This window comes from Poromitra crassiceps, assembly GCF_964638095.1.
Source record: "Poromitra crassiceps genome assembly, chromosome: 1".
In the NCBI taxonomy this organism is placed as follows: domain Eukaryota; kingdom Metazoa; phylum Chordata; class Actinopteri; order Beryciformes; family Melamphaidae; genus Poromitra; species Poromitra crassiceps.
In genome coordinates this window covers 62,762,801-62,774,883 of record NC_139623.1, presented here as the reverse complement: position 1 = coordinate 62,774,883, position 12,083 = coordinate 62,762,801, and the positions used below count along the sequence as shown (strand labels likewise).

Genomic DNA, 12,083 nt, shown 5'->3' with positions numbered 1-12,083 from the left:
AAACAACAGCTGCGGTATGTGTTTGATCGCGTGTTGTCGGCTTTGTCTTTGAGGCTAGGGACCTGATAACATGTCACAGGCTGGGGAAGTCTTTGAACTATGCGCTGTACTAATAAAAACAAAAACACGTCAAACACGTCATTGGCGGGGAGGGCTATTTCTGATAACACGTCAAAGACGTCTTTGGCGGTGAATGAGTTAAATGCCTAAAGGACATTATTGAGTGCTGGCCTTTTCTCCCTTTTATATTACATTGTTATCACAATCTACAAGGACACATTACATTATATAGTCATATCTTATCTTAGCTAATTTTTGCAAAATGCTAGCTAACTAGCTAGCTAACGTATAGCTACATCAAGATTTAGCCTGCCAGATCACCAACTTTCTGCTCATAGACTGCTGCAGGTATGACATTGTACGCCAAACCGTAAGTTAGCATTGCGCTGGGTTCCCTCATCTAGAAGTCAATATGATTTTTGTATGGGTATTTTGGTTATGCCTGAAATAGCCTAAGGTCTGTGGTTAACAAAGGTTTATGAAAGTGGAACATTATGTTTAGCAAGATAATCTTCACAAATGAACACCACTTTTATTATTTTGAAGCGTAAATGTGATCGTCAAAAATCCTGATTGCGAGGGTAGCAGTATAGACTTTGGAGAAAACTGTTGCACCTTTGTTTGTCCCTTGTTCTGGTTTGGCTGCAGGTGCGGTGGTCCAGAGAATATGAAGGAAAGCTGACAGAATAGACTCGCTCACTGCATAGTAATTTAAGGAAGACTCCTTAGACTGAGACTTGCGAAAATATAATTTTCTTTTATTTGCCCATAAAGTGCTCGGTGCTCATAGTGAAAATAAAAAAGCAAACGTTTCGGTCCTAGGACCTTCGTTAGTGCTTGGTATGTGGATCACAGACAGACAATGGCTCTTATAGAGTTCTAGGTAGACTCAGCTCAGGTGCTGAGAATCATTAATCAAAATCATCACCATGGTGATGGGGTGTGGACTAATTACAAAGAGACTAAAGCTATGCAGTTTTTTGCGAGGGTAGCAGGCAATGCTAACTTCCAGGTTTTAGGAATCATTCCTGCAGCACTCTATTTCTGGCTAACGCTAATTCATGTCAGCAACCAACCCACCTGTCCTCTTCCAAGCTCCTCTAACATTACCTCAGAAATAAAGGAGACAGTCATTGATGACATTAGTCTAACCGTTAGACTAATGTCATGCGTTAGACTCTAACGCATGTTGATGTAGCATTAGCTACAACATTAGCTAGCTGTAACATTAGGTAGCTAGTTAGCTAGTTTTTGCTAACTTTAGCTAACTTACAGCATTCATTATAAAGCAATTAATTTGTTCATTCATTCCCTCATCATTTGGAACACTGTTACATCAGTTGTGGACAGTAGCCTGGGTAAACCCAGCCCCCAGTGACCTGCTCTCAGGCTCACCCTGCTTACAGTCACAAGGGTCTGGTCCCCCACCTATGGTAATCGATTTCTAGCGGTTGTTGCCCCCCCCCCCCCTACCCGATAGACCACTCCATCACGCAACCGTCATCCAACCAGCTTAGTGCACAGAGCACATGCGCAGTGCAACAGATGGCGTCATCACTCTGCGACCTTTGTTGTTAGCACGCGAGCTAACTACACTTTCATTCACTAGACTAGGCTACTGCTAGCGACCACAACAGCAGCGCGATGGCTACCACCAATGTGAATGATTTTTGCAGGTTGTGTAAGAGAAATCTTCGTTGTAAAGGCAAGTTGGGCAGCTGCAAACCACTCAAGAAGGGGGTATTTCTACGCCTGGAGAGGGTTGGTGTAAAACTACACCAACAGGAGAGCAAATCATGTCGGATTTGCCAAACGTGTTCCAATTTCATTACAAGAGCAGAGGAAACATTGAATACTCTCCAGAAATGGAAACGGAGCGAAGAATCAAGCTCTCCAAAACACATCCTACAGGAGAACATAAAACTGTTATTCTTTGCAATTCTTTTAAAATCAATGCTAAAACATTTTAGGGTAAAATATTGACACGAGTAACTGGTGATCTGCAGATGATGTAAACTTTTGTAATAAATGTTATCTCTTGCACTTCAACCTCTGTCTAGTCTGGTCAATTATAGGACAAGATACACTTAGCCTACTGTAACACAGTCTTGGGTTTTGTCTTCATTGCCTAGAATTATTATTATTATTATTAAAACGATTATGAATTATATTCACTAAACATTATCTTAACAGACTTACCAGCTTAGGCTTCATTCTGTGATGCGTTTGTTATGGTTTGTTGTTGTTCACTTCCTCCCAGCATGCATTGTGCTACTCCATTTCGCTACTAAATAGCAACCAAAATGAGCCGAAATAGATATGAAGGTATCTGAATTTTGTGTAATGGTAACACAACCTGCAATTGTAGAACATTTCAATATTGGACCAAATAAAACATCAAAATGAAAACACCAACACCATATATGTTTCACCATATGTGAAACATATATGTAATCCTGGGTCTATATATACCCCTCGTCGATTTAACGTGATTTAGGTAAGTGACAGCGTAACGCGCTTCTACTGTCATCTCCTACTGTGATGTCCGCTCCAATAAATTGGCTCTACTTCACATTTTAGTTTTACAATAAAAACACACGTTGTAACGTTTGAATCAGCGTTTCATAACATTATAATAGCCTATTACTGTATAGCCTGGATGACGTTAGCTAATGCTACCCAGCCTTACATTGGCATATGCTGCATTTAGCTTGTGGTATTATGTAGGCTACAGTAATATTGTGTAGCTGGCTAGACAGACGAGTTTATCTGGAATCAGTGTGACAAGATCCCTGCTGCTAGCTTGTCTGCCTTTCTGTGTCAGAGTATCCAGCTACAGTATCTGCATTACATGCTACACCATGCAAATATATTTTGATATAATTCAAACAATTAGCCCACCGTACCACTGGACTGTACAGTATTGCTGTGAAAAAGTTACATTTGATTGTGTCAAGTGTTACATGTTATATTTTTAACTGAGCTTTGCGAAATTACCTCAACACAATTGTGTTGTGTATCAGCTTTAAATATCCAATATATACAGCATTAAACAAACGACCAGCAGCATTCAAATGTGCAAAAACTTTATATTTATTGAAATGTGGTGATCTCATGTCACATTACATAATGTTATGCCCAAATGGTCTACTGCCCAGAAGCGTCACTTTACATGTTTGGTAGGGAATTACTTTAATTATGTTAAACCAGCGTTTATCTTCCATAATGCATTAACGTTAACGTTACAGCATTTAATAACGTTAATTTTCGTGTACCCGATGCCAGGATATTTAGCCACTTTGTTTTCATCAAGTTCTCTGGATTTGCATACACAAGCTCACAGCGTCCATGTAAATCCTCATCTTTATCATTCTCCCCACCGATCTGCAACACGATTCCCACATTAACATTAACAGCTGTTTTCACTTGAATTTCCTCAAAGTAGTTGCATAGCCATATAGCTAGCCAGCTAGTAGCTAGCTCGGGAGCTATGCTTTGGAAAGACAAAAAGCTAATGGCTAGGTAGTGCTAAGCCGCTGCAGCTGTTACACTTCATTGACAAAGACGCACTCTCTGATTGGCCGATCACGGCAGGACTGATGTTGGCAGTCACGCGTCACTCATTGGCTGCGGGTCTGCGTGGGTCTTTCAATCGCCCCAGAAATCGATTTGAATGGCTCGGGGTCTAGACGCTAGTGACTGGGAACTGAGAGAGCAGGTCACGTGGGGGCTGGGTTTACCTAGGCTATGTGGACAGCGCCTTCACTGGCCAATCAGAACTGAGTATTCAACAAAGTTGTGTCATACATCTGTTTACGTTTCTCTCTGTATCCATAATGAAATATTGACAAAAACTAAACTAAAATTTGTCATTGCCTGTCTGCTGTCTGACTGATTGATCAGGGCGGTGAGCTGGATCCGAGTGTGTGTGTGTGTGTGTGTGTGTGTGTGTGTGTGTGTGTGTGCAGTTATGCAGTTATGCAAGTCTGCAGCAACTACAGGAGGCTTTTATCACCCTGCAACACTCACTCACTCACTTTTTTAAATTGATCTACGGTACTTTAAACAACATAAGACTTTTTAGCTTGGCTTTGCTTTTACTGGAGCTACTCTGGACTCACGTCTCATTTGTTATTCTGTCTGACATTTTGTAATCTTTCTTTTTTACATTTACATTTACATTGATCCTTCACAGTTTTGTGCATTACCTAATTCATTATGAATCTGTGGTAAAGCACTGTAATTCTGTTTTGACAAGTGCTCCATAAATAAAAGTTATAATTAATAAGACAGGCAGGCAGACAGACAGACAGGCAGGCAGACAGACAGGCAGACAGGCAGGCAGGCAAACATGCAGACAGACAGGCAGACAGACAGACAGACAGACAGACAGGCAGGCAGACAGACAGACAGGCAGGCAGACAGACAGACAGACAGACAGGCAGACAGACAGACTCACCAGGCTGGCCAGGATGTAATGGTAGTTCTTCAGGTTGCGCTTCTGAGCAGCGATCTGGAATCGGCAGAGCAGAATAAATGATGTGGTAATTAAGTTTCCATGTGCTTACTAATGATGATAAAAGGCAGCCATTACACACTTGTGTGTGTGTGTGTGTGTGTGTGTGTGGGGGGGGGGGGGGGGGGGGGGGGGGCGTCCAAAAAGCAGCTGAATGGAAGGCTTTCTTCCTCTTTGAGGAATTGATCTCACATCCTCACTATCAGAAAGAGAGAGGGGGGAGAGAGACTCCTGGCATTGATGGAAAGAGAGAGACTGGCAGCTGACAGCCGTGACAGGGAGAGGAGGAGGCAGCTGCCAAGAGGGAAACAGCTGTAGAGAGGAGAAGGATATGACAAACCCTTTAACATTTATTAGCTAAATTTGACTATGCAGAATTACTATGGCAAATATCTACAGCACAACAGCATTTTGAATAGTTGTAATTACATTGTAACTACCAGTATTGGGATAACACATTATAAAGTAACGCATTACTGTAATTAGGGATGTCCCGATACTGATACTGATACCGGTATCGGGGCCAATACTGTCCAATATTTTACTGTACTCGTACTCGCCCGATACTGACATGGCCGCACGCCCGACACCACTTTACCATGCGACGTGACGTTAACCTGAAAGCAGCATCAGGCTCACACAGCTGATAATGCATTGCAGATAAGCTTGGCTGTTCAATATAACAGCATGTTTGTTTGCATGTCTGCCTGGAGTGCTTTGTATGTGTATATTATAGATATATTATAATTGTATAATAATAATAATAATAATAATTGTATAATTATATATATATATATTAGGGCTGTCAATCGATTAAAATATTTAATCGCGATTAATCACAAATTAATCGATTTAAAAAAAAATCTGTTCTAAATCTACCTTAAACCGAGGTACCTTAAACCTGGGAGCTTTGTGCAAAGATGCACTGTTGTATTAATATGGGTAGTAGCTATTATCATTAGTATGGGTAAGTATTTGGCCATTGGTATTGTTATTATTGCTACTAGTTACTGGGAATACACATCTCTCAGGCTGCACTGTGTGAAGTTAACCGTGCTATCCTACATCTCTCGAGCCACAGTGTGTGCAGACAGGAGCGGCTGTGTGCCAGCTCTCTCCCCCCCTCTCTCTTTCTCTCGCCCTCTCTGTCGGTCTCTCTCTCTCCTGATCTCTGTCGGTCTCTCTCTGATCTGCTCGCCCTCCCTCTCTCTTTCTCGCTGTCTGTCTGTCTCACTCGCTTTCTCTGCCTCTCTCTCTGCCTCTCTCTCTCCCTCTCTGTCTCCACCCCCCCCCCCCCCCCCCCCCCGCTCTCCGTCACATATCACGTTTCTAGATACGTGTATATCAACCTCATAGAGTCTGCTATTGAAATAACACAGTGTCCAATAACAGCGTTGTGGTTGGGGTGGATGGAGGCGTAAACATTTGCCTTTCACACCGGAGAGACGTGTTCGAGTCCCAGCGTGTTCAAAGTCTACATTATAACCATAACTCACATTTAACATTTTTGTTATTTCAACCTAACCAACATTGTTAAAGTTGTTTTATTTTAAATGCGGCAAAGTTGGCAATTTAACCGCCATTTTATTTAAAATTTACTTGAGATCGTACGTATCCCTGTTTTTTTTTTTTTTTTTACTGGGTTGGAGCAGGAGTCTGTTCTGTCATCTGATGGTTTGGACGCAGTGAAGTTGAACACTGACTGAATCTATTCAGAGGTTAAAGTCAGATGTGAATAGGTGTTAATTGGAGACGAGCTCTAAAGCAGTGGTGCTCAGCCTGGGGCTCAGGACTCCCCCGAGATCATTTATGAGATAGAGAAATAAAGTTAAAGTAAAAAAGAGTGTTTTAATAAATAAGAAAATAAAAAAGAAAGAGGCCTTTGACAATTCATCAAATGAAACAACCTGAAAACCATTCTTTGGTTGAACAAATCTCAAGTAGGCATTGCTGCAATTTAACGAGTCACAATATTAACTAGAACGACCGCACCGCGGATATATGCCTCTGCCAACAAGTGAGCAGTTGACATGAGTGCTCAAGTGAGCAGTGTCCAGGCTTTGACGTTTGAGAGAAATGTGAATACATTTCATCAAGGTGTTACTGAGATATGGCATTGCCGAGCTTGAAAATGGCGTCCATGAGGTCACAGTGACCTTGACCTTTGACCACCAAAATGTAATCAGTTCATCCTTGAGTCCAAGTAGAAGTTTGAGGCGAATTAGATGAAATTCCGTCAAGGCGTTCCTGAGATATCACGTTAACAAGCATGAAAGGAGCGGTCGTGATGTCACAGTAACGTTGAACTTTGACCACCAAAATCTAATCAGTTCATCCTTAAGACCAAGTGGACGTTTGAGCCAAATTGGAAGAAATTCCGTCCAGCCGTTCCTGAGATATAGCGTTAAAGAGCTTGGAAATGGGGTTCGTGAGGTGACAGTGACCTTGAACTTTGACCTTTGACCACCAAAATGTAATCAGTTCATCCTTGCTTCCAAGTCGACGTTTCAGGCAAATTGGAAGAAATTCCGTCAAGCCATTCCTGAGATAATTCCTAAACGAACTTGGGAATGGCATTCGTGAGGTCACAGTGACCTTGAACTTTGACCTTTGACCACCAAAATGTAAGCAGTTCATCCTTCAGTCCAAGTCGATGTTTGAGGCAAATTTGCCGAAATTCTTTCAAGGCATTCCTCAGATATCGTGTTAATGAACATCAGACGGGCGTACGTATGTACGGACGGACGGACAGACAGACAACCCGAATCCATAATGCCTCCGGCCTGGCTATCGCCGGCGGGGGCATAACAACAGAGAGAGGGAGAGAGAGAGAGAGAGACAGACAGACAGAGAGGGAGAGAGAGAGACAGAGAGAGGGAGACAGAGAGAGAGCTGAGAACTGCTCCTGTAAAGCCTGCAGCTCAGTTTGTATTGCCACGGATTAGATGTAGCGGATGACATTGATTCTGTGGTTGTGAGTTCATATCTGGGGTGTTTTCATAGTGAATTCACCCCCCAGGTGATACTTTCATCCCCACTACCGTATTTCCCAAATTGTCTTGGAGGACAAGCTCGGGGGCGTGTTTTGGAGGACGAGCCCGGGGGCGTGTCTTGGATGACGAGCCCGGGGGCGTGTTGGAGGACGAGCCCGGGGGCGTGTTGGACGGGGGCGTGTCTTGGAGGACGAGCCCGGGGGCGTGTTTTGGAGGACGAGCCCGGGGGCGTGTTTTGGAGGACGAGCCCGGGGGCGTGTCTTGGATGACGAGCCCGGGGGCGTGTTGGAGGACGAGCCCGGGGGCGTGTTGGACGGGGGCGTGTCTTGGAGGACGAGCCCGGGGGCGTGTTTTGGAGGACGAGCCCGGGGGCGTGTTTTGGAGGACGAGCCCGGGGGCGTGTCTTGGAGGACGAGCTCGGGGGCGTGTCTTGGAGGACGAGCTCGGGGGCGTGTCTTGGAGGACGAGCCTGGGGGCGTATCTTGGAGGACGAGCCCGGGGGCGTGTCTTGGAGGATGAGCCCAGGGGCGTGTCTTGGAGGATGAGCCCGGGGGCGTGTCTTGACCTTTGCCTGAAGCCACAGCTGTTGAGCGCTGCGTGCGTTCCAAAAAACAAGATAGTAAGGTTGGGACACTGCTAAAGGCACTTGACAAGGCGTGGCTCCTGGATGAGTTCGGAGTGTTGAACGTATTGGTTTACCACAAGTTCTAACCCAGCTGCAGAGTGTGAGTTTACCAGACGCGTGCTAATGTAACAGAATAAATGTGAGTCCGTGTGAGTCCTGAGTGGTAGCGAGTAGGTTGGTTAAACTCATTCCCTAAAGGCCTGTTAACCAGCTCTGCCAAGCGAACTCAGCTCTCTTGGCGGAGTGGTTAACACGTGAGCTTTGGAAGCGGGAGGTCGGTGGAGCGAATCCCGCTCCACCCCTGGGCAAGCCCTTAACCTGGGTTTGCTGTTAGTGCTGTCAACACAACGCAGGTTACACTAACCCAGACGTGTGCTAACCGAGGTGCAGAGTGTGAGTTTACCAGGTTGAGGATGGAGTTGAGGCGGTCCAGCTCACAGTCCAGCACGATGCGGTAGGCCTTCTTGTAGTCCAGGTCCACCAGCAGCTTGATGAACTGACCCTCTGTCAGAGAGTCCAGGTTCACTGAGGTCACCTGCCAGCTCCGCTCTGCTGCCGTGTCCAGGATCCTCTGCAGCACAGTCAGACCTGCAGACAGACAGACATGAGGGCAGAGAGACAGACAGGAGGGCAGACACACAGACAGGAGAGCAGAGAGACAGACACACAGACACACAGACATGAGAGCAGAGAGACAGACACACAGACACACAGACAGGAGGGCAGACACACAGACAGGAGAGCAGAGAGACAGACAGGATGGCAGACAGACAGACAGGACGGAGTAATAATAATACATTGAACAATCATATGATAGAGAAATATAGAAAATATAGAAATATAGAATAGAATGGGTGCCATACTTTAGGGTAGAATGGGTGCCATGCTTTAGAATAGTGGGGGAGGAGAACAGGAAAGGGAGGAGGTGGGGAGGGAGCAGGGGGAATGTGAGAGAGGAGAGCAGGAAAGTGATGAGGTGGGGAGGGAATGGGGAATGTGGGGGAGGAGAGAGCAGGGAAGGGGAGGAGGTGGGGAAGGAGCAGGGGAAGGGGGAAAGAGAAAGAGAATGGGTGCCATGCTTTATAATAGAATGGGTGCCATGCTTTAGAATAGTGGGGAAGGAGAGTTCAGGAAGGGGAGGAGGTTGGGAGGGAGAGCAGGGAAGGAGAGGAGGTGGGGAAGGAGCAGGGGAAGGGGGAAAGACGAGGGAGCAGGGGAAGGGAGGAGGCAGGGAGAGCAGGGGTGTGGGGGAGGAGAAAGCAGGGAAAGGGAGGAGGTGGGGAGGGAATGGGAAATGTGGGGGAGGAGAGAGCAGGGAAGGAGAGGTGGGGAAGGAGCAGGGGAAGGGGGAAAGAGAAAGAGAATGGGTGCCATGCTTTAGAATAGAATGGGTGCCATGCTTTAGAATAGTGGGGAAGGAGAGTTCAGGGAGGGGAGGAGGTGGGGAGGGAGAGCAGGGGGAGTATGAGAGAGAGTAAGAGGAGAGAACAGGGAAAGGAGGGGATGCCATGCTTTAGAGTAGAATGAGTGCCATGCCAGGCTCACACAGCCTAACAGCCTCCTATCTGGAAACTCTGAATTAGTTTAGTGGTATTGAATGCTTTTATTTTGAAGGCGGGAAAGGGAAATGGTACGTGTGAAGTGACGGATGTTTGCGCCGGTAGCAAAGACAAGCACTATACAGTCCTCGCTTGCAGGCAGGAGGGGCTGTGCTGTGTGAAGCACAGAGACCTCTGGATTAGAAGAGTAAGTCGAGAAAACAGCCATCAGCCATACCGTTTTATACCAATTAATTGCCAAATGCTTTGGGATTCAACACATTAAGAAATTAGCGAGATCACTTTTGAGAAATAAAGTAGCCAGGAGGGCAAGATGATGCAATATTCCACGTTGAATGAAATGTATGCTGCGAGCCGCCAATTAAAGCTTGGCGAGACGCATGCGGCTCCTGAGCCGCGCAATGAGTAACACTGCGTTAAATCATCAGAAAACACAGAAAAGGTGTTATTCACAAGCCAAGACACTTAACTGTGCTGCCAAGTAATCAGCATCACTGTGTACCGGCGCTGCTCATGAACATTGGAATGAAGTTATCTCTGCATTTCAGCATAAAAACAACTCCTTTATAAGCTATACATCTTCAACCCTCAGACACGGTCAGTGGTGCCAACTTCCCGAGTTTGTCAATAGATTCGGCAACTTTTCAGACCCCCACCCCCGACCACTTTATTTCTCAAAAATGTTAATGTGTTGAATCCAGTGCATTATGGCAATAAATCAGTGTGGCTGCTGCTGGTTTCTATGCTTTCTGATTTTCTCTCTTTCTGTCGCACACACAGTAAAAAAAAGAAAAAAGAAGCAGAACAGCATCGCTTCTCGCCTTGATTTGTTTGCGCCCACAGCGGAAATAGCGGAAAACACTATGCCGCCTTTACAGTCTCCATAAAAATGCCACAGTCCTTAGGGAGTAGGGTTTAATCCCAGGAAGCAGGATTCCCGGGAAATGCCGACTGGACCATTTCCCGTTTCCCGGGAAATACAATAGCGGGAAACGGGAAAAAATGAATTTAAGAAAATAGCTGTACAGCCTATAGACAAGTTTCCTGGGCACTTCTGGTTTGCTTCCAGACTCGGCCGCGATATGTCTGTCTCTTCCGGTCTTTGTGAATACAGAGAAGCGTAAGTACTAGCGTATAGCCATAGCGACTGACGAAAAAATGCAAACTTGGGATCATTCTCCGAGTCTCCTTTCTAACGAAAGAGTGTCTATCCCACACCCGTTGACAGTGGACACATGGGAAGATAATATGTGTAAATGGCCGAACGTAACTACAGGCAGGATTATAGCGTATTTTGAGGAATCAATGGCGGTGGATGGCAACGCGATGAACAATCTCAAAAGCTCCGAAGCATACTAATATCTCCACAGCAACAAAGTAGGTTGTGTGCTCATTTACAAACAGACATCCCTTGCTAGGCCAGTCCTTTTTTAATCGAGACCATGCAACAAGTAGCCTACTTCAGCCGAGGCCAGCAAGACGGCAGGGAAGAAACAGAAGCGTGCCTGCTGCCGTCAAAAACGAAAGAGAGAGAGTAAAAAGCCTTTTTACCTACGTCGGGCGAATCAATCAATCTGTAACGTATCCGTTATCTCATGAGGCAGAGGCTTCTTGATGGTACAAGGGTCTTTATTCACAGTTAGTTATATTACAACTCTCAGCGGTTGTCACGCTCAAAGCTAGCAGCTTTCCCTCCAAGTAGTGTGTGTGGACTCACGCGCATGCTCAGTTCACTCCAGAAGTATCCCCACCGCATAGTGTTCCCCCAATACAACACTCCCACACATCAGTTCCTATCTGCAGTCGAGACACTACCAATGCTCACCCCTGCATGTGTACTGCTGATTCGCTACATACTCCCCGCCCAACAATAAGGTCAACGCCCACGTTGATAACACATCACACACCCCCTTGTACCAAAACATTTTTTTTCTTTAACAGCTTCTTTTTTTTCAATCACAGCATGTTGCCCTCTCCGACTTCCCCACATCATCTCCCCCACAATATCTCATGTCATGCACCTTTTTTTACTTTCTGTTACAACAATACAACATCTCCAACCACCATCTCCTCTCTTTTTTTTTTTTTTTTTTTTTAGTACAACTCAAAGTTGTGGAATCGTCCTGGAGCCCTTGGCTCTCTCCGTGGCCGTGTTAGTCTCTGTGAATCTGTCTGCGGGGCTGATCCCACCTGCAGTGTCTCTGGGCTTTCACGCCCCTGGGTGGGGCCCGCCCGGTCATAGCCGGACGCCCCTCTCTGTGGGAACAGAGTCCTTCTTTCAGCCGGTCTAGGTGAAACCGCCGGGCGGCCGAGATCTGGGGGAAAGGTGC

The 12,083-nt window shown here is 45.7% G+C and overlaps 1 protein-coding gene across 2 annotated transcripts in view; it reads right to left on the bottom strand.

Moving 5' to 3' along the window:
* Positions 1-12,083, bottom strand: part of LOC310786937 (glutamate receptor 1-like) — a gene marked incomplete at its 3' end in the record, with an annotated part of 287,668 nt that overhangs the window by 129,894 nt on the left and 145,691 nt on the right. For both annotated transcript variants that reach the window (XM_083648279.1, XM_083648280.1), the window contains 2 exons: positions 8,598-8,782; positions 4,520-4,573 (listed from right to left, as the gene is read on the bottom strand). In XM_083648279.1, the coding sequence (XP_083504405.1) occupies positions 4,520-4,573; positions 8,598-8,782 (239 nt within the window). The remainder of the gene's footprint in view (positions 1-4,519; positions 4,574-8,597; positions 8,783-12,083) is intronic.